Here is a 22,265-nt window from a genome sequence, read left to right as displayed (position 1 = left end):
CCGCATCAAGTCGATGTGGAATAGTAACTTGTCTTAGGCATTGAGGTTTCCCAAGGGATCAACTTTGAAAAGCTCATCCTCTGCAGATGTCAAACCATCAGGGATAACAATCAGGTTTAATGATATTAGCAGCAAATATTTCTGACAATTCCATCATGGCAGCTAAAGCACTGTTAGGAATATAAAGCTAATAACTAATCAAAGTTATATTTCATTCATCCCCACAATCTCCTTTTAACCTAAAACCAATTGCTCTCACCAAAACAAGCATGATCAGTGTAATCTGTTTTCATGAATAGTGGTGCTCTTGGTGTGAAATCGCAACAGGCATGTACAATATGGAACTTTAAAAGTATATCATGGTGATACAAAATGCATGAAAGATGAGACTTGTCTCTACAAAATAATGAAGCACCTCCAATTCATTCCCAATTTGTCGTCAGCTGGTCACAGAAAGCAATCAATACCCATCATACATCAACATATTGAACTCTGAAATTCTGGACTCCTAGATATTTCAATATAGCAGCAGTTACAGTTTTTTCTTTCCATGTGTGAATTAATATTTGAAAGGAAATGCTCAAGACTAGGAATTAAGATTTATGCATGGAAGAAAGAAAGGAGACAAAAAAGACAACATGTTACCATCATAATGCATGCCAGGATGGGCGAGACCTAAGAATATAGCAACAACAATCCACTAATTATCACTCATGATACAAAGACAGAAATTAGAAATTAATTTTTCTCCAATAGATAATTCAAGAAACCAAATATGCTTTCATATATTAACATATCAATCTCTAGAATACTCGACCTAAAGAAACTTATACCATGTCCCCAATAGAAATGACAAGATGAGCCTGCGAACCATTTGTGCGCTTTCATAAACCTGCAACTGATGCGAACATGTGCAAATTGCAATACAACTATAAAACATATTCCAATTGTCTGCCTAACTTAGGTAAAAGAAAAGAAAAAAGAAAAGGAGTTGATCCATCAACTACTCAGATAGTATTTTCATAAAAAATTTTGCTATTGAAATATATTTGAGGACTGAAGAATCATAAATTTAAATGCACTTACTTATACTGTAACAGAACATGCAAAACTTAAGCAAGGGCAATAACTATTAAACAGAGTAAGATAGACTTATCATAGGCATTTGGATATCAGAAATTCGAACAACAGTCAGCAGGAGGACTACATTAAGTAGATTCACATAATAAAACTAATTAAACCCTAAGAATCTGCAACTTAGTAGAGAAAGCAATCGCAACCCAATCAGGCTGAGAAGAAGACCATTGCAACTGTTCAATTTCAGCACCAGCAGTGTAAGCCAAAATAGGATCCAAACCACCTTCAACAGGCTGTCCCATAGAAGACAAATCCCAAATCAATGCCTGAGAATCATCACCAGCAGTACATATATGACAAGAACTGTGCGGAGCCCAGGCAATGGCGTTCACACTCGCATGATGTCTTTGCAGCTCAACTACCGGTAATGTCGGAAAACGTATATCCAGCACTACAACCTTCGCAGTGTCCATTATAATCGTCGCCATATACCTCGGATCCTGCTTATTCCACCCTAACCGCACCAACGGCGTGTCTGGCTCCGAACTTTCATAAATAATCGTCGAATGTTCCTTGTCGCGAAGATCAAAAACCCTAACCGAACCGTCAGCAGAAACCGAGGCAAAAACACCAACACCGCCCCAGGCGATGTCGTAAACCTCTTTATCGTGCGCGATAAGCTGGGTGTCAACTGTCTCTCTCTCGATGTCCCAAATAGTGCATGTGGTGTCTATGCTTGAAGTACCAATTCGTTTGGGTTCAGCTTCATTCCAGTCAAACGAAGTTAATGGCCCGCAGAACTCGCTGCTCTTGTTTCCGTTCAGCACGGATTTGAGCTCCACGCGGGAGTGGTCGTTGTCGATACGCCACACTCGGAGGAAGTCACTGGAAGTGGCTAATAGGTCTGCTTTCTGGCATTCTTTGTCGGGTATGAACATGGTTTTCGTGGGTGGGTATGGGTGTTCGAATGAGAGATTCGGATCAGAGCGAATCTCGCCGTTTGAATCGTCTAGTTGAACGATTTCGACTCGGTTTGGGTATTGCTCGAGGAGGCTGGCGATAGCGAGGCGGTATTTTTTGTCGCGGCGGACGCTCCAATTCATGGCGTAGATGTGCCATGGTGCTTCGTAGGTGTAGATCTCTGAGCGTTTCTGCTGCTCGTCTGACCCGTCTTGATTCGGATCGCTGCTCGCGCCCATGGTTCCTTCTTTGTTTCGGGTAATTTGGAAATGTGGATAAAATGAAAAAGAGAACAGGATGCCAGTGGCAGAGAAGAAATGGTTTTGCAGAATAGAAAAAGTGTGCTGTTACAAAATAAAATGGGCCCTGCGTTCATGGTTTTCAATTTTCATTCTGACACATTGGTTTCTTCTTTTCTTTTTCTTTATCTATTTCTTTTCAGTAAGGTTATATATAATAATTAAAGAAAAAGAAAAAATTTTGTGTTTTAGAGTTTTTTTTTTTAATTTTTTAATTTTTAAGAAGAGTAAAAAAAAAATTATAAATAATATGTAAAATTTATAAATATATTTATTTTATAAAAAATATTTTATTTTCTTTTTAAGTAACATGTTATGTATAAATAATAGACTTGAAATAATAAAAATCTTATTTTAAAATAAAAAAATTTATATAAAAAAACATAAAAGACATGCTAAACTTCTTTTCAATATTTTTTTAGAATTTGAGTTATAATTTTAAAGACATAAAAGATTATTTATCTTTTTTAAACAATATAAATAAATTTAAAATCCTATTTTTTATTTTTATTTAAATTTTTCTTTAAGAAATTGATATAATTTTTTATAATTTTTTATAAGTAAGTATATATTTAATTTTCACTGCTATTAATATTTATTTTTTAAAAAAGATACTTAAACATGCCAATTGTAATGTTATTGTAGCTCATTCAGGAATAGCATTAGAAAGTAAAAAAGTATATAATTTGAATTATGTGAGATTGTTAACTGTTAAAAATAATAAAATATAAAAAGAATATTTAATTATGAACCAATTATGTTTCTAATTCTTAATGGTTCAGTTTTGATTTTTAAAAGAAGATGTATAATTATGTGTTTGATTTTCTATTTAATATAATAAATATTGAGATTTTGTTTCTTTTAAATTTGAATACTTTTAGTTTTTTAATTTAATCTAACATGTATATTATTTTATTTTTTAATAAAATTTAAATATTTTTGTGTAATAGAAATTGACATATAAAATAAGATATATGATAAAATTATTTAAATAAATAAATTCATATGTATATTAAATTATATTAAAAATTATAAAATTAATAATAAAATTGAAAATTATAAATATATATATTTAGCTAAAAAAATAATCATTTATATATACTTTTTTGTTACAGTTTTAAATTAAAATTGAATTGCAATTTTTTTAATTCTATTTAATTTAGATATTTAAATCCAACAAATGAAATTATAATCTTTAAAACCATAAAGATTTAGCAACAGATTGTGTCTAACACCTATTATTAGAGCATATTACATTGCTTTAATCGTATCTCTAACAATATTTTGCTTATAATCATATTCAGAATTTCCTGATATGAGAATCATATTCAAGATTTATAATTGAAGAACTGAAAGAAACTCATTGATTTTGGAATAGTTAAAAAAAAAAAAAAAAAGGAATTAAGTCACGTAATGCCCAACAATGCGTTGCAACTTGCGTCTGGTCGGCTGGATTTATTCAAGAAAGACTGCGAAGAAAAGTATTTTGTGCTATCGGGATGGTATGGTGGGTAGGGAGTTTCCGGGATGGGGCTTCAGAACAAGCCAAAATCCCACTGAAAGTGACTTCTCATAATATTACCACCAACCCAAATGCATATGCTTTGATTCATTAGGGTTCTAACACAAATCCAACTGCAAATGAGAGTATAAACTTGAACTTGTTTCAAACAAATAACTGTTCAATTAAAAGAGTTATAATAAAATTTGATGCCTGTAAAATGACAAGTTTTAACTTTAGTAATTCTACTTTGCAAAGCGGAATTTATAAAATTTATATTTGAAATTTTTTACTTTAATTTTTATTCGCATAAACCTAACGTTTTACTAAACTTTTTATAAGTCGATAAAAGAATTATAAACCATATTTCTTTTTAAGGATGTAATATAATGAATTTTTTAAAATATTATATATATATAATTTCTTTTTCTTTCAGAGCGAAAAGATGAATGTATTTGAGATGAGCTTATTTCATGTTACAATTACAAACGGTTCAATTCATCTATCTATTAAGATAAATTAAAATTTTATTTTTTCCATCAAATCTTATTGAAAATTTGCATTTACAAGACTTGAGCTAATAATGAATCAATAGAATATGAAATTCAAAAGAAAACTAGATTGAGCTTTTATTAAACTTAAGTCCAATCACAAACTAAATAAAATAAAGAAACTATAATAAGTTATTTAGAGGGATACGAAAATCAACTTGAAATGAAAAAGAGCCAAATCTACTATGGTATCATAATGAAAGAATTGATAAGAAAACAATTTCTTTGAAATATTTATAATTCCAATACTAATTTAACTCTAATAAGTTTAAATAATATTCTAAACATAATATAAAGATTATAGATATATAAAATCAAATATACGATTAAGCTTATAGACTATTTGATTTGAGTATTTTAATACTTGAATTTAGCTCAATTTATTTTTTGAACTACTTTAGCTTGAATATATATATATATATTAATTTTTAAAATTTAATTTTTTTTGATAGGTGTGCTTAATTTTTGACACATAAGATTTTATTTTAATATGTGTGCTTAACTTTTGACACATAAGATTTTTATTTTGACACGTGTACTTATTTTTGACATATATGATTCAAGTTTATGTGTAATTTTATAGTTTTCTTTTATCAATTTATTGATTGATAAATTACATTCCTGGCTAAATACTGACTCTAATTCTAAAAAATAATAATATTAATATATTTTAATATTATATTAACTAATAAATAGTTTTCTAATCGGATAATGATCCTAATTCTATCTTAAAAATAACATATTAATTATATTTTAATATTATATTAACTAATAAATTAGTTTTCTAATTAGATAATACTTTTAATTCTAGAAAATAATATCTTAACTTATAATTTTAATATTATATCCAATCATAAATTAATTTTTAATTATACAATAAAGTTTTACTTTTAAAAAATAGTAATATCAATTAGTTTGATAGTATTAATCTATATAATATTAAAACTAATTAATAAATATTTTAAAATAATTTTAATATTATTTTACTAATAAAATTTTAAAATCTTAAAAAATTAAAAAATATATATAAAAATAATTAGTTTACTATTTTTTAAAAATATTATAAATTAATATTAACTATTAAGAATTTTGTTAGATTATATTTATCAATTTAATTTTATAATTGAAATAATAATAGCAGTCGTACAACGCACGAGTAAGCAATTAATTTTACTTAAATAGTCAAATAGAATTCAAACATTTTACAAGTCAAATATCTCATCAAATAGAAAGATTTATCTATTAGTTTGAAGATGCATTCTATAGTCATATGCAACCAAAATATTGAAGCCGTTATTTTGAAAAAATAAATATACTATAGTTGTCGATTATAATTATTATCCTTACAATACTGGTAAAAAAATTAAAATTAAAAATATCTAGTAATTACTTGTTGAGTTATTTTTTCTATTATAAGATAGTTTACTTTTAAGTTACATTTATATTTTATTTAATTTAACTAAATTTTTTTGTTATTTTTTAAAATATTTTCTTTATTAAAATAATAATTTTAACATTTAAAAATAAAATTAATTATTATATAATGATATTTATTAATCTATAAAAAGTATTAATTTATTTATTAAACTAATAATATCAAAAATAAATTATAAATTAAGGTACATAAAATATAAGAGATAAATTATATCTTGAAGTGAATGTAGTATTTTTTTATTAAAGTTTTATTTCTTGGCAAATTGGTGATCACTTTTAGATCGGCATCGATTTTTTTTATTAATTAATATTAATTAATAAATATTAATATTTTTATGGTTTTTCCATTATGAAAGTTTTGAGTCATTTTATTGGAAATTTATGGTTCTTTATTACAAGAATGTTGAATTTTTCCCGTATAAAATCGGTGAAGAGAAAAAAAAATTAAATTCGACATTCAAATAATCAAATTTATCAAAAAATATTTATAAAGTCGATATGTGATTTAGTGCCACCGATGAAGTATTATTTATATAGATTGTAATTTAATGACCAATCAATATAAGTTATGATTGTTAAGAGTATTTTCTTACATATATTTTTTAATATTTTTATTTATTTTTATTTTTTGTATTAAAATATATTTATTAATTCTCTTTGATAGATATCTATATTTATTCTTTAAGAAAAAAACCTGTGAAAGAAAACAAATCTTTTCATTAAGTTCGACGAAATGACAACCTCACATACCTTATAGACGATGATTGGCCACTTTTTTTTTTTTTGATTGAATGAGGGTTGGCCACTTGGCTGACCCAATTTCTGAATCCCAGCACAAGAATTTCTCAAATCCTGCTTATTAGAGAATCTTAACGTTCAAAAATATCGAAAAGCAAAAAAAGAAAAGAGAATGCTAGGCTTCCAATACTTATTCTGTACGAGGCCGAAGAAGGATTATCGTTGAACATCCTTCATTACAAGTAAATTCGATTACTACAAACCCAGAGTCGAAGAAACTATAATGGTTGCATGTCTTTCATCTGCTCCGGTTAAGAATGCTCGGTTTCTCAACTCTCACACTCATAATCACTCCAATAATAAACCCAAGTTTGGTTCTCAAGAAGCTCTAAATTTGCTTCAGAAATGCTCTAATTTCACTCATGTCAAGCTCGTTCAAGCTAAAATCATTAGAAACAACCTCTCTGATGATCAATTACTTGTTAGAAAATTACTTCGTTTATGCTTCTCTTACCAAAAAGTTGATTATGCCACTCTTATTTTCGATCAAATTCAAAACCCACATACCTTTACTTGGAATTTCATGATTAGAGCTTATAATTACAACGGTAACTCTCAACAAGCTCTTCTTCTTTACAATCTCATGATTTGCGAGGGTTTTTCACCTGATAAATTCACTTTTCCTTTTGTTATTAAAGCTTGTTTGGATCATTCTGCTCTTGATAAAGGAAAAGAGGTTCACGGGTTTGCTATAAAAACTGGGTTTTGGAAAGATACTTTTTTGTCCAACACTTTGATGGATCTTTATTTCAAATGTGGAGATTTGGATTATGCGCGTAAGTTATTTGATAAAATGGCTGTTAGAAGTGTTGTCTCGTGGACTACTTTTGTTGCTGGACTTGTTGCTTGTGGAGAATTAGATACTGCCCGTGCGGCTTTTGATGAAATGCCAATGAGAAATGTTGTTTCTTGGACGGCTATGATTAATGGGTATGTGAAGAATCAACGGCCTCAAGAGGCTTTTGAATTATTTCAAAGAATGCAGCTTGCTAATGTGAGGCCTAATGGGTTTACATTGGTTGGTTTATTAAGAGCTTGTACTGAATTGGGTAGTCTTGAATTGGGCAGACGGATTCATGAATATGCTTTAGAAAATGGATTTAAAGTTGGAGTTTTCTTGGGGACTGCTCTTATTGACATGTATAGTAAATGTGGTAGTATAGAGGATGCCAAGAAAGTGTTTGAGGAGATGCAAAAGAAGAGCTTGGCTACTTGGAATTCAATGATTACTAGCTTAGGAGTGCATGGGTTTGGCAAGGAGGCCCTTGCTCTTTTTGCACAGATGGAGGAGGCAAATGTCAGGCCGGATGCAATTACATTTGTTGGTGTTTTATTTGCTTGTGTGAACACGAATAATGTAGAAGCGGGTTATAGGTACTTCAAATATATGACTGAGCACTACGGAATTACACCCATGTTAGAACATTATACATGTATGATTGAACTTTATACTCGTGCTGCTATGTTGAATGAAGTTAGTGAATTAGTGAACTCCATGCCGATGAAGCTGAATAGCAATCCAGCAGCAGCACTGGTTTGGCCAAGTATCATTGATAGTAATGCTGAAAATGAGAATTTTTTTGAGCATCATGAGGATTTGCACTGCATTGGGACACCTTTTTCTTCCCAAAATCAGTTTTGGTGCTTCAAATGGGATGTTGGCTGAGTTTAATGGATCACTTCTGGCCACATTATGGTTATTAAATGAGACACAAAACAAGAATGTTATACAAATATGTTCAACATTATATTCTATAGGAGCCAGACAACCAAGCTTTAGTCTCCACACATATACACCCGCATTAACTAGTGAGGTTGGGCTTTCTTCCCCCTCTTGATTTTTAGAGGAAGGTGGGCAGGGTTGGCAGGGAAGGGTGCTTTCCACAGCTAGATCTCATTGCTTTTGTAGCCATATAACTCTTTTGCTTTGGCTTTTTATGTCCATTATTTGTACCTTGTTCATAGTTAAGAACATGAAATTCTATAGATGTACAAGTGGCATGGATTTAAATAAGTCAAATTGATGTGCAAAGTCAATTATTTAATTATTTGATTTTCGAGGGTAGACATCAGTTAGTTCCACTGTTGAGATGTCTCTAGCTTTATCATTTTGAAAGAAATTACTCCTTGCTTCCTCAAACTTGTGATCCTATTGAATCTTCTAGTGTGTTACAATTGGATCCAGTTTTGTTTTCCTTTTCTGCAAATAGCTTCCATGATCTAAATTATTAATTGATGAAAATCCCCAATGAATGAAGACCCTTTATAGAGTACATTGGCCTTAATTGTTATTCCTTTTATGCTATTGAAGTTATAACTATAATAATGATAATGCTGTGCTTGATCTTGTTCCTGACTTCTACTGATGGTTTGTCTGTAGTGTTTGCATGTTTGTATCATCTGCTGTCACGTATAACATCTCCATTATGAAAGGGACATAGAAAAGGCTATTTAATATTTCCCAATGCAGAAGTGCTAAACAAGTCCTTCTCGGTGGAAAAATCAATGAAACCTGCTCACTTAACTTGTAAGCATCGAAGTCGTGTTTGTATCTTTGTGTCTAGTAATTACTTCTGAACTATGTAACCATTATTGCTTGCTTGATTGACTGGTAGTGGGCCATTTCTTGCTCATGAAGTTTACTAGATTTTCACCTTTCTATTTCATATTAAAAGAAAAGCTTTACTTGAGGTTTGAATTGCTATGAAACCTGTTGACAGTAAGTATCAAATTGTGTATTATTTCTTGTAGGCTTAGTGGCTATTTTTGTGGGCTCATGTCAACAAATTTGCTGGATTGGTTGATTGGCAGTGACCCATCTTCCTTATTTAGTCTACTAGATTGTTATCATTCTGCTGCATGTTAAAAAAGAAGCTTTACCACATCAGAAAGTATGGAGATCTCCTCCTTTTCCAAGTTGAGTATTAATAGAGATTATACCGTTGGACTTATGTGCCACTATTTGTTCAGTAATGGCTCTGCTCAGTATGTTTTCCTTGATCTGAATGATGAACGATCTGCCGTTGTGAATCAAGCCTTGAGTTTTTGTACTGAAACAAGTTACAACATTTGTGCTTCATGCAATGGCTTGCTTTTGTTTTCAAGTGTTAGAGACAACTCCATTTCTTATAATGTCTTGAATCTCTTTTCTAAGCAGCTTGTAGTTCTTCCGCAACCTCAGATTGCCAGAAGATGTATCAGGACTGGCTTGGCTTTGAATGGTCACCACTATCAAGTTGTACGTATTTTCAGTATTAAAGATGTGGAAGTATGTATTGCAGGATCATCATCAGCTGGTGCTGCTGGAGGCAGTGATATTCTGGAGATGGAGATCTTCTCCTCACAAACTGGCATGTGGAGGCAATACTATTCCATGATCCGTCTACCTCCCGAGCTTCCCACTCTCAGCACAAATCCTCTCTTCTCAAATGGAGCTTTGCATTGGGAATTGGGTGGAAACTTGCTCATATATTATATCAACCATGGGAAATGTATGCTCATTAAATTGCCAAATTATTCTGAAGATTGGTCCTGGTATTCCATGAGTTATGGGCAGTGCTTATGGGAGTCCAGGGGGCATGTACACTATTGCTACTCAGATTTTAGAGGAATTCACACCTGGATTCTCATCAATGATCATTCCTTCAACAGCCGTCCTGATCCTAACAACTTCAAGTGGAAATTAAGTCACAGCATTCTGCACAAAACACTGATGTCACTGAACCCAGCAATCTTTTCCCATATTCGACAGAGACAAAGCTGGAAGCCATACTTTGTGTCTCCATGTGCTTACGATGAACATTTGGATACATTATATCTTCGAATACCTGGAATTATTGTTTCTTATGATTTAAGGGCTCAGACGCTGAAGGAGCTTTGCACTTTCACCTTCCCAGACACAAATTTCCACTGCTGTATGCTGTTTCTTATAGTAAAGGGAGACTCTTTAGTGGGAAATGGTAAAGCAACTTCAGGAGATGGAGCTGTGGTCAGCTTGCCAATAGCCAGTGCATTTTTGAGGAGGTGCAACAGTAATTGAGTAAGACGCCAAGAAAACACTTTTATTCAGGACACCCGAAATGGGATATGGATATTTGAATTCTTAAGCTCCCTGTATCATTAGTTTCGCATTCTACTGTTGAAAATTACTGGCCTAATGAGCAAATTAGGTAATTTGTAATTGTGTGCGCTACGAATGTAATTTGGATGATACTCATAGATGGTTTTTGATATTAAACTTCATATCCATATTGGCTGCTGATTATAAATCTCTTTTATCATGAAACCGCACTGTCTTTATGAGCAATTTTTGTACGTGTCAAAACTGAGTTGGTCACAAGGAGGTGATTTGCTGCAAGAACAAGAAAGGCAAAGCGCCCATGCATCAAGAGTGGGACAGTTTGTATGTATATACCATCAAACTGGTGGAGAGTTTCAAGAAAAGAAGAAGCAGTCAAAAAAGAAGTCAGCAAGAAACATGGGAGGTAGTTTTGGTTACCCAAATTGTATTAGAGATAAGACTGCAAGCAAAACAAGCAAAACAAAGATAAGGACAAAAAAAGAGAAACAATGGGTTAAACCTTTTTTCAAGAAAAATATCAAAAAGAACCAATATAACTTCAAGTTGTTAACTTAGGAATCATCTCCAAAAAAAAAAAAAAAAAACACTCCTTCCCTCAATTTTCACACATTCACCATCTCTCTCTCTCAGCAAATTTTCTTGAATTCTAAATTTCTCACCATCTCTCTCTCTCTCTCTCTCTCTCTCTCTCTCTCTCACTTAGCAAATTTCTTGAATTCTAATCAAGAATTTGGTAGCACCATACTTGGTCAATAGAGTGAGTAAGTTTTGTTATCAAAGTAATACCTTAATTTTGCATGTTGCTTTCACTTTAAATATAATTTAATTTCTCTTCACTTTAAAAAGAAAAAGAAAAAGAAAAAACTTCTTTGGAGTGATTATGAAGCCGGCAACAAGCTCACTATCACCACCAGGTTAGCCTTTGACATTTCTATTATTCTAGATATATACATACCTTAAACAATAAGATAAGAGATAATGATAATGATGATATATATTTTTGTGACAATATGATGATGATAATATTTAGAATTTTAGTTATTGTCACTTGTATGAAAAACGTAAGCTATTGACTTTGGAATTTTAATTATCTACAGTCTGTTTGATGATTCTAAACCAAATAATTAATTATTAATATTGTTTAATTATTAATAATAGCGTATAAAAAATTAGTTAAAAGGTAATATCAGAAAATGAAATGGTGCACACGTTCTCTTATAGTGGTTTTAATGGATATGGAGTCGTAGGAGCAGTAGTAGGGGCACCTGAAGCTGTTGTATCTGCTAAAATATCTTTTGCGATTCTTGATATTTCTTTAGTCAAAGTCAAACCTTCAATTTCGGTGACTCGGCGTTTCTCCTCCTCCTCCACCGCCGCCTTTGTTTGCCGCCGCAGTGAGATCTGGATGGCGAATCATAATCTGAAAACGACGGAGAATCACCTGAGACATGTGGAGTCAATGGCGACATTGCCGAATGGTGCTGGTAAAATTCCTCGTCTTAACGCCGTTATATTAGGAGAATCTTTAGCTTCTGAAGAGGACGATCTTGTTTTTCCTAACGATGACTTCTCACGACGAGCTCTTCTGTCGTCTCCTCAACAGGTAAATCACGTGTCGGCTAGTGATTGTAATCGATTTCTTTTTCCAGTTTTTTCAGTAGCAATGCAAATGGTTATTATTGTTCAAAATGTTTTTTGTGATCAGTATTTGGAGATGTACAAGAAGTCCATTGAAGATCCGGCAGGATTTTGGTCGGAGATTGCTTCTCAGTTTTACTGGAAACAGAGGTGGGGCCAAGGTCAACCGGTTTGCTCCGAGAATTTTGATGTTCGCCAAGGGAGTATCAAGATCGAGGTCATTTTTGTTTCTATACTGTAAATTTATATTTGAATAAGCAGCTGCATTTAACTGATGATTATGGTCAATGACAATAGTAGTATTTCATAAAATATGTGCAGTGGTTCAAGGGAGGTGTCACCAACATTTGTTATAACTGTTTGGATAGAAATGTTGAATCTGGAAATGCTAATAAGATTGCTCTTTATTGGGAGCCTAATGAGCCTGGCTCTGAGGATTCTTTAACCTATTCTCAGCTTCTTCAAAGAGTTTGCCAGGTTCTCTCCCTTTCTCTTGCTTTTTCTCTATTGTAATTTATTTATAAGTAAACATGAGAAATGATGATAAATGCTCTTTTTTAGCTAGCCAATTACTTGAAAGATAAAGGTGTTAAGAAGGGTGATGCTGTTGTGATTTATTTACCTATGCTCATGGAACTTCCTATTGCAATGCTCGCTTGTGCCCGCATTGGTGCTGTTCACTCGGTACTGAAGCATAGCTTTAAATGTGTCTTTCAAAGTTCTTGCTTAACAGATGCCTATGTCTCAGACCTTTTCATTCCCTCAGGTTGTGTTTGCTGGATTTTCTTCTGAATCTCTTGCTCAAAGAATTGTGGATTGCAAACCAAAAGTTGTAATTACTTGCAATGCTGTTAAAAGAGGTTCTAAAGTTATTCCCCTTAAGGACATAGTTGATGCTGCCCTTGTCGAATCTGCTAAAAATGGTGTTTCTGTCGGTATGTAAAAGTAAGATATATTCTTTGTGGTTTAAGCACGATCATCTCCATCACATTTTGTATGATTCTTTTCTTAATTCACCAGGTGTATGTTTGACCTATGAAAACCTATCTGCTATGAAGAGGGAAAGCACTAAATGGCAGGATGGAAGAGATGTATGGTGGCAGGTTAGTATTCTAGCACCTTCATTTAACATATAACTTAAAAGAGGCATATATTTGTGTACAGCAGATGTCTTGTGCATTCCGCGACCTTGCCTAAAATATTATTTAAGGTCTTCAATGTCAATTTCAGATTTAGGGACATATCAGTATATCAAAGAAATAAGAATGGAAAAATGTAGAAAGATCTGAAGACGCTCAGAAATTTTATAGTTATAAATTGCTACCCTTGTAATATTCATATTATTAGACAGAAATTTTGAAGTGAATTGCCAATCAGTTACTATAAGATAGTTGCATGGCTATGAGTCCTAGAGTGTGGTTCAATTTTAATCCCCTCATTCTCATATTACTGAATATTTAATACGTACATTTTCAATGATTTGAATAACTGAGGTAACTATCTTTTGAGTTTTGATGAATGATAATTTATCTTTCAGGATTTTGTGCCTAATTATCCAACTACTTGTGAAGTGGAGTGGGTTGATGCAGAAGATCCACTTTTTCTGCTATATACTAGTGGGAGCACAGGAAAGCCAAAGGTGCCCACAAACCTTGGATCAATAAAAATTCGTATTTTCTTTCCTCTTTGCTGATATCCATTATTTTCCTTTTTCGGTACTTTAATATTTTTCTTGTCCTTTTATTCTTATTATTCCTTTTATTTTCTTTTTCTAAGGGTGTTCTCCATACAACTGGAGGATATATGGTTTACACTGCCACAACATTCAAGTATGCATTTGATTATAAGCCATCTGACGTCTACTGGTATGAAAAAACTCCAACTAATTGGTATTGTTTGCTTAAAGTTTCAATTCAAAGTAGCTTAATAGCATCTTGAAATTGACCGAGAATTTGCCGTACATCAGGTGCACAGCCGACTGTGGTTGGATCACCGGGCACAGCTATGTAACGTATGGACCGATGCTCAATGGAGCAACTAATGTCATTTTTGAAGGGGTAACTTAGTTTGAACTTACAAACTGGTTTGTCCATTAACATTTTAGGTTTGCCAGCTGATGTAATGTCCCAGAAAAGAAATGTCATAGGTACAATTTTTTATGATCCAATTATTCTAGTTCTGGCATTTTGATTTGGCATGGGAGAAAAGTTAGCCTAACAAATGGGAAAGTACAGGCTATGTAGAAAGGATGAAGAATATTTTAACAAAACTTGGCATGCAAATTTGAGTTTATTTTTCATACAATGTAATTTATGAAGTTTGCTTGACAATCTATTTTACTTTGTTTTATGGAGCAAATTATATTAGAAATCAACAAAAGAATAATTAGTAGCATATTGCTTGCAGGCTCCCAATTATCCTGATTCTGGACGCTGTTGGGATATTGTTGACAAATTCAGAGTGACAATATTTTACACTGCCCCCACATTGGTGCGGTCCCTCATGCGTGATGGTGATGAGGCAAGATGTTTCTCTTTTCTTACATGAAAATCTATGAGACTTTTATGATAATTGTTCTGTGGCCAAGTAAACTTTAGTTTAACAATGCCTTTGCCAAGCTGTATGGAGTGGTTCGATATTTTTTTTTTTTTTTTTGTGAATTTTCACAATCTGTAGTCATAGTTTCTCCTAAGCTGAAATCTATATGTATTTTGATCCTTGAATACATGTGCTTTTTGGCTTTTATTTATCCTTGCAGTTTTGTTAACTTAAATTAAATGTGGAATGAGGATTTGTAGGAAGTCAACTTGGAAGTAATTTGTGAATGAAATCTACTTCTATATGTTTTTATTCTATGAAAGAGCTCTGTTTGAAATTTTTAGCCGTGTGTTTTCTAAGTCTACTTTTCTTAATATTATTTATAGTGTGTCCCATTTTAGGGACTGTAGAACCTGTATTTATATCATCAATTGTTATCATATACACGTGTGTGCATACGTGCACATAGAAGCTCTTATACATGAATGAATCTTAATAGCATCTATTCTGATTGTGCAGTATGTTACTCGCTATTCACGTAAATCCTTAAGGATCCTTGGAAGTGTAGGCGAGCCTATTAATCCAAGTGCTTGGAGGTTATTACCTCTATCGTAGTTTGCTTGATACAAAAACTTCATCTTTATTTCGTACAGATTGTGATATGTTCCTGTTTCTTATAGGTGGTTTTTCAATGTAGTTGGAGATTCACGATGCCCTATATCGGACACTTGGTGGCAAACTGAAACTGGTGGTTTTATGGTATTTGATTTATCTTCTTTTAATTGCTATTCATACTCTGCCATCAATATGCTACTTCAATTTTATTTTGTTGATGGCTTCATTGTACTTTGATTTTATATTATATAGGAAATGTGCATATATTTTGTTCACAATCTCCATTATCAGTATCTTAATAATAATTGTACGGTTCCCTGTCAGATTACTCCACTACCAGGTGCTTGGCCACAGAAGCCTGGTTCTGCAACCTTTCCTTTCTTTGGAGTTCAGGTTCTTAACAAAATCAAACTTATATTTTCGTCTTTTTAACCTTTTATTTTTCCTTTCTATATTCATTTCTTGTGCTTGATCAGTCCTCTTGATGCAACTGTAGCCTGTGATAGTGGACGAAAAGGGTGTTGAGATTGAAGGAGAGTGTAGTGGATATCTCTGTGTGAAAAGCTCATGGCCTGGGGCATTCCGAACTCTTTATGGCGATCACGAAAGATATGAAACCACTTACTTCAAGCCATTTCCTGGCTATTATTTCAGTGGTGATGGCTGTAGCAGGCATGTTATTTCTATAACTGTGATCATAATTCTTCTGTCCAAACATTAATATGTTATTGTAGATCTTAACAATGACTCTGGTCTGGACTCCATAACCTTTGTTTTCCTTGGTGTGGTCTGGCCATGACACTGGTTCTGCCAAAGGACTTATGATTGATGTCAATGTTTCAGGGACAAGGATGGATACTACTGGCTTACTGGAAGAGTCGATGATGTTATCAATGTTAGGTAGCTGTTGGATATCGTAAATGTTCTCTTTTGTTGTCCCTTTTATATCTTGACAAGTGTATTATTGGACTTAAATGCAGAGTTGGTAACTGTTGTGGTTCCCCTCCCTCTCTCTAGTTGGAATTTGCAATTATCAACTGTAATGAACTTTTGTGATGTCTTGGTAATATGTGCAGTGGTCATCGTATTGGCACAGCAGAAGTGGAATCTGCTCTTGTATCTCATCCCCAGTGTGCAGAAGCTGCTGTAGTTGGCGTTGAGCATGAGGTACCACTGTGTGTTTGAGAGAGAGTCGGAGAGACTAAAAGCATCGGTAATAGTTGGCTCAAACTTTTATATTTTTTTGCTGTTAGGTTAAAGGACAGGGCATTTATGCATTTGTCACACTTGTGGAGGGCGTTTCTTACAGTGAAGAACTCCGAAAAAGTCTTATCCTCACAGTCCGAAATCAAGTATGTACTTGATCCAACATTTTTCTTTAGTCTGATGACTTGTTTCCGAGATGCATAATGCATGACCCATGTTGCAATTAGTGTATCCGGTACTTCATATTGAACAGTCAAACCTTTCCAATGTGTATTTACGTAACTTAAAAATTCGTGCATGCATGTTGCACGTACTTGATGCAAAAGTGGACTACCGGGCTCATCTTTATTGTTTTTATAATGATGTATCATTTGTCCAAACCAAAAACAAGAGTCTACACAGATCAGGTCCTTCCTGAGTGGAGTAAGGCGACTCCAGACTTTATGACTTAGCAACTTTCTCTCACCTCTCCTTTTTCCCTACCAAGGAAATCCTGGAATTTTAAGGAGTTTGCATCTAAATACATGTATTTATCAATTACATTCTATGAAACCTATTTGTTCTGCATTTCAGATAGGAGCATTTGCAGCACCAGACAAAATTCACTGGGCTCCTGGCCTTCCGAAGACAAGAAGTGGAAAGATAATGAGGAGGATTCTGAGAAAAATTGCTTCCAGGCAGTTAGATGAACTTGGGGACACAAGCACTCTGGCAGATCCAAATGTGGTTGACCAGCTTATAGCACTTGCTGATAGCTGAAGCTCCTAACTTATTTCTAAGATGTTTCTCAGTTCTATTGGCAGCTTTCACCAGAACTGGTCCGCTATAGAGGAATTTTTTAAAATTTGATTGTCCTTCACTGTTACATGCTGCACTGGGTTACCTGGAATTGAGTATAAGTATTTTGAATTTGGCCCAAATGTACTGTTTGTGCGTACTAAGAAACATTTGCTTTGAATTTGTGAAACTTATAGGTATACTCAACACAACAGATTTGGGCTGGATCCAGATGCTTATAGTCCTTCCGAGGGTAGTATTTACTTGCGCACATTGTTACATTTTGTATTTTCAACTCAGTAATGCAGGCTCAGTGCAAGGGAAAGAATAATAATAAAGACAATAATGCAGGCAAGTCGTGGAGTCTCTAAACGATTTACATGCTTAACAAAGTGTGTCCAGCTCTGTCTTATTCAATGTAATTTACCTGTTATAGGATAGTCGAAAGTAATGAATATGAACTACAGCCAGAGCCATGGCTCGTTTTCATTTTGTTTATCTTATCTTCTTCTTTTTCTTCAGGCCCAATCCATATTTAGGCATGAATAATGTAGTGTTTTAACACCGTTAAGTTTTGATATAATCTAATAGATATATTAATTTATTTTTTTATAATATTTAAATATTTTTTGACATATAACTTCGTTCAATATATTTATGTGTATTATTTACAAGTGCTTAAATATTATTAAAAAATAAAATTTAGATGTCTTTTAGATTAAATTAAAAATTAAAGGTGTTTATAAGATTATAAAAATAGAATTCAGATGTTTGATAAGATATATTAAAAGTTAAGGATCTTCTACCTTTTCTTCAGCTGTTTTTATAGAAAATGAGTACAAAAGACTGTCGGAATTACTTGAAAAGAATAATAACATGAAGCAACTTTTCTTAGCCTGAAAATGATGCAGGTTGTATTCTTACTTGTGCAGAACTGTTTTAAATGAAGTAGCTACCAGGGTTTTCGCCTTTTCGGCTCCAACAACAGTCCTTTCCTAAAAAAGAAATAATTACTTAAAACACAAGGCAAACAGAAACAATTTCTTAGTCCTATGATACGAACATTTTTCACTCTGAACGGCTAGATTCCCTGACCATGGAGAAGAGACAAAGACAAAGGAAACACATGAACTGGGAGTAACTTTTAAGCAGGCCGCTTTCCGATCTGGAAATATTGGCGAGGTAGTATGCATTGTAAGGGAAAGAAAAGAGATACTTCCCATTTGATTTAGGTCGGAACAACAATTTTGCAAAAATGTGCATCAGAGTAGACATAAGTTTGTGACTGTTGGACGAGCATCTCAAAGATCGGCTGTAATCAAATCGAAAATCAAAGTGAGTTGTCTCTCTAGCTAGTTTAAATTGGGCTCATTTATTATTTAGTTAAATTTAAACTAAACATTAATAATTAGTTCATATTTCATTAGTCTAATCGAGTTCAATTGAAATTGAAATGTAAATTATAAATTAATTATTCATCAACTTTTATAAAAAAAAAAACAATATTTTTGTTAAATTCTATTATTTCGTTATAGTAATTAAGTTTAAATCAGCTCAAATGAACTTTTTATAGAGTTTGAACTTCGTTAAATGAGCGGGCATGATTTCAATACAATGTCCCAACAACCATGCTCCTATATCAAGAGATGCTAGCATTCTACAGCTCCTGAAACAGCCTTATGTTTAAACACGTGGAAGTAATTGTGGGATCTTGAGACACAGAAAAGTAAACACCACAAAGCAATGACCTTTTTCGAAGGGGCAGAAACAAGCTTTTAGAAAGAACTCGTTTAATAAGAACAAAGCAGAATCTAATCGAAAAATTCTTATGAAATAGCAAAAAATGCTCATTACCGCATAGAGCGTCCAAGCATTTGCAAGATTACCATCAAATCTACATTCTGTATCGAAGATCAAATTCGGCACTAGATTTTTCATCTTTCCAAAGCAAAAACAATTATTCTACTCTATTGTATCAAGTCCGCACAGAAAATAACCATAAATAGTTCATCATCTTGCACAAAATCTCAATCACTCGAGGGGGTGAAAAAGATCCAGAGATACGAAAATAAAATTGGGGGAAGAACTGAAACATTTCAATGTCCAAATGATGGGAAGTAAAAGTAAGAACATGTTAAAGCAGCAAAATCTAAAATTACTTTTGTGAATTTTAAGCCACACAGTCACATTGATCCATCACACTGCTACACGCTTTCACATAGTCCCGCAACATGGAGAATGCATTTCTAATCTGAATCCTCATAGACTTCCCCATCATCAGACAACTCATCAAAAGATCTTATGTCAAGCTGGTAGCGAAGAATACCCCCAATTCCACCAAATCCTCTGCAAAACTGTGATCCCTCTTGAGATTTGTTTGTAACAAATTCAAGTGAGCAACCAAAACGCTTGTACTCATTGGCAAACCATTCAAGCAAGGGCATCTTCTCCTGAACCTCCAACTCCGCAGAGTTGGCTGCATCCCTGAAGTTATTTTGATCAGTTTCTTGCTCCTTGTTCAAGTGCTTTATAACTATTTCACCTGTAACACTGTTTTTCAGCACATATCGGGTAATATCCAGATTTTCCCACACAATAAGGGTTTCAACAGCACCCATTTCTAAAGCCTTCAATGTATCATCTACACCAAAGACATACTTTCCAGTATCCTGGCTGATCTCCTCAAAGTATTTCCCAATCAAGCGTTTTTCCTGTATGAACTTTACATTTGATAGAATTTCAGCTGACAGTTCAATGGCTTGGTTGAAACCATTCTCTCCTCCATAAGAAACATCAACAACATTCAATATCTTTGCTTGTAAACGAGGATCAAACATATCTGATTGGCTCAACTCAGTCTTGAAGTCTGCTGAACCAGCCAGTATCAGACCAGAAACATTTGGCTGACTGGTAGCAGGATTGATGAAGAACTGTGTGGCAAGCTCTGCAGTTTTTCTAACATAGTTGTGCCGTTTCTCCATACGAAGTCGAGCAAAACGCAGAGCAGACTGCCCTCCTCTTCCATGCTTCTTTGGTAAATCAACAGTAAATTTATGAAGCACTTCTCGAGTGTTACCACTTAATGTCCCAAACAAAGTGCCATTTCCGTCCATGACAATAAAACCAAATTTATCGTCAGATTCTAAGAGTTCATTCAATGCTTCTGTATGAAACTTGTTGTCACAAAGGTAAAGTGATGCATTAATAGGCTTAAAAGGCTCAAAATCTATTGTCACCTTCTTTTCCTTGCCGTCCTCGGTAACAACAGTTCCAGTATAAAGCACCAGCCCATTGGGAGGAACCTTGTTATAAAGCTTCAGCCTCTGTTGAGCAGATGTAATGGCAGCCAAGACAGACTGACGGTTGACCCTACTTTTAATGTTGGAAGCAGTTCCAAATTCATCGCCTAACATCTTAGTGACACGAGATATTTGATCACGAGGAGGCATTATAAGAGAAATCATGCTTGTACCATTACCCCTCGCAGACTCCAATGCCTTAATCAACTTTTTGATTTTCCATATTTCAATATTCTTATCAGATTCCTGATCAGCCATTTTGAGAGAAGATGAACCCCAAACAACTATATACTCGCCTACACAGGTACGTTACAATAAAAATTAGTCAGACAGGTAACAAATCCAACAGAATAAAAGGGGCCATTAAAATGAGTAGTTTTGAACAATCGAAAGAGTAACAAGTGAAAAAGCACATAGCAGCATTTTTATACTATTATCCCTGGAATTCATATTACGAACTAGTTTTATAATTTCCAAAAACTGAAAGCTCAAATAAACCATATAATATGCACGCTTGCGTTTAGGTAAAAAAAGAAAGAAAAGAAAAGCAGTACAGAGAACAAAACACTCTTACATATCAATCTACATACAAGGTTACTCAAATTGTAAGGTTTTAGCAATATAGACTCCATACATCGAAATTAAGAAGAACTATTGTGTAAAAACACTTTGATCATACAAAATGTTCAGCTAATGCATAGTTTTGATACTAAAAAGAAGGGACAGAATTAGGCTATAAAAATTACAAACAGGAATAAATCTCAAAAATGAAGATCAGAGTGAACAAAATCTAGTATAGATATCTAGAAAAGGCCTAATATTATAATAATTTTTCCAGGTGCAGAAAAATACTTTATTATTATAATTATTATAACTCTCTGATTGGATCTCAAGAGCTGCCCTACATGGATCCTTGTAAATAAGAATACTCTTCATCACTAAGATTTGAATTAGGATAACAGACACAACATTTAGATTGAAAGCTAACAATTTAAACAAACTAAAACAATTTGACAAGCATTAGCAGAGCAGGAAACCTACAAAAGAACGCAAGATATGTAGATCCTAACAGAGACAATCAAAAAAATTATCTTTTCTGAAAAAGAAGAGCCACAGAATCAAACGAATCGTTGCAAGAATCAAAACAATAGTTGAAGATAAAATTACCTGCAAGAGATTGGATTGGACTGATAACAAAGAGCGTTAGTTAGGTGTCTTGCTTTTCTTTTCCTTGTTTTTTTCCTTTTTTGTGTTTGTGTTCTTACAAAAGAAAAAAAAAAGTCAGATAAAGTCAAATGCACTAAGTTAGGGTTTGTAATGTCCAGAGTTCTGCTTATCACTGTTCCTTTTTCTTTAATATTTTATATATTATCCTGTTATTCCCGCACTTGCCCCTGACTTAACTCTTTCTCTCTTTTTCAATCTTTTCACCGTTCAACATCTTTGTTTGTTATTCAGCACTTAATGTTAATAATTCGAGGGATAATTTTG

The 22,265-nt window shown here is 33.3% G+C and overlaps 4 protein-coding genes across 11 annotated transcripts; 2 read left to right on the top strand and 2 right to left on the bottom strand.

The window, feature by feature from the left end:
* Positions 1 to 1,132: 1,132 nt before the first annotated feature.
* Positions 1,133 to 2,432, bottom strand: LOC8273053 (WD repeat-containing protein LWD1). Its single transcript, XM_002512742.4, has one exon. It carries the CDS (start codon positions 2,274 to 2,276, stop codon positions 1,236 to 1,238), a length of 1,041 nt encoding a protein of 346 aa, XP_002512788.1. The 5' UTR covers positions 2,277 to 2,432; the 3' UTR covers positions 1,133 to 1,235.
* A 4,146-nt stretch (positions 2,433 to 6,578) lies between these two features.
* Positions 6,579 to 10,881, top strand: LOC8273052 (pentatricopeptide repeat-containing protein At3g26630, chloroplastic). 7 transcript variants are annotated; one of them, XM_048378609.1, is made up of 3 exons: positions 6,579 to 7,994; positions 9,372 to 9,536; positions 9,778 to 10,881. In XM_048378609.1, exons 1-2 carry the CDS (start codon positions 6,844 to 6,846, stop codon positions 9,484 to 9,486), a joined length of 1,266 nt encoding a protein of 421 aa, XP_048234566.1. In that variant the 5' UTR covers positions 6,579 to 6,843; the 3' UTR covers positions 9,487 to 9,536; positions 9,778 to 10,881. The 7 variants fall into 7 exon arrangements, with proteins under 7 accessions (XP_048234566.1, XP_048234565.1, XP_048234568.1 ...); XM_048378611.1 differs by lacking the exon at positions 9,372 to 9,536 and adding an exon at positions 9,001 to 9,147 and having other exon boundaries at positions 6,582 to 7,994; XM_048378610.1 differs by adding an exon at positions 9,001 to 9,147 and having other exon boundaries at positions 6,582 to 7,994; positions 9,372 to 10,881.
* A 514-nt stretch (positions 10,882 to 11,395) lies between these two features.
* Positions 11,396 to 17,973, top strand: LOC8273050 (acetyl-coenzyme A synthetase, chloroplastic/glyoxysomal). 2 transcript variants are annotated; one of them, XM_048378605.1, is made up of 19 exons: positions 11,396 to 11,615; positions 12,021 to 12,304; positions 12,407 to 12,556; positions 12,661 to 12,816; positions 12,901 to 13,023; positions 13,106 to 13,274; positions 13,360 to 13,442; positions 13,877 to 13,978; positions 14,116 to 14,204; positions 14,306 to 14,396; positions 14,746 to 14,859; positions 15,397 to 15,473; positions 15,558 to 15,636; positions 15,817 to 15,885; positions 15,989 to 16,164; positions 16,336 to 16,392; positions 16,569 to 16,659; positions 16,746 to 16,844; positions 17,272 to 17,973. In XM_048378605.1, the coding sequence occupies exons 1-19, from the start codon at positions 11,582 to 11,584 to the stop codon at positions 17,455 to 17,457; spliced, it is 2,229 nt and encodes a 742-aa protein (XP_048234562.1). In that variant the 5' UTR covers positions 11,396 to 11,581; the 3' UTR covers positions 17,458 to 17,973. The 2 variants fall into 2 exon arrangements, with proteins under 2 accessions (XP_048234562.1, XP_025012023.2); XM_025156255.2 differs by lacking the exon at positions 11,396 to 11,615 and having other exon boundaries at positions 11,834 to 12,304.
* A 1,441-nt stretch (positions 17,974 to 19,414) lies between these two features.
* On the bottom strand, positions 19,415 to 22,184 carry LOC8273049 (eukaryotic peptide chain release factor subunit 1-3). Its single transcript, XM_048378135.1, has 2 exons — positions 21,942 to 22,184; positions 19,415 to 21,070 (listed from the first exon to the last, which is right to left on the bottom strand). The coding sequence occupies exon 2, from the start codon at positions 21,030 to 21,032 to the stop codon at positions 19,722 to 19,724; it is 1,311 nt and encodes a 436-aa protein (XP_048234092.1). The 5' UTR covers positions 21,033 to 21,070; positions 21,942 to 22,184; the 3' UTR covers positions 19,415 to 19,721.
* Between the last annotated feature and the right edge of the window lie 81 nt (positions 22,185 to 22,265).

The sequence above is a fragment of the Ricinus communis genome, chromosome 8, assembly GCF_019578655.1.
Source record: "Ricinus communis isolate WT05 ecotype wild-type chromosome 8, ASM1957865v1, whole genome shotgun sequence".
In the NCBI taxonomy this organism is placed as follows: Eukaryota; Viridiplantae; Streptophyta; class Magnoliopsida; order Malpighiales; family Euphorbiaceae; genus Ricinus; species Ricinus communis.
This window is presented reverse-complemented; position numbering and strand designations above follow the sequence as displayed.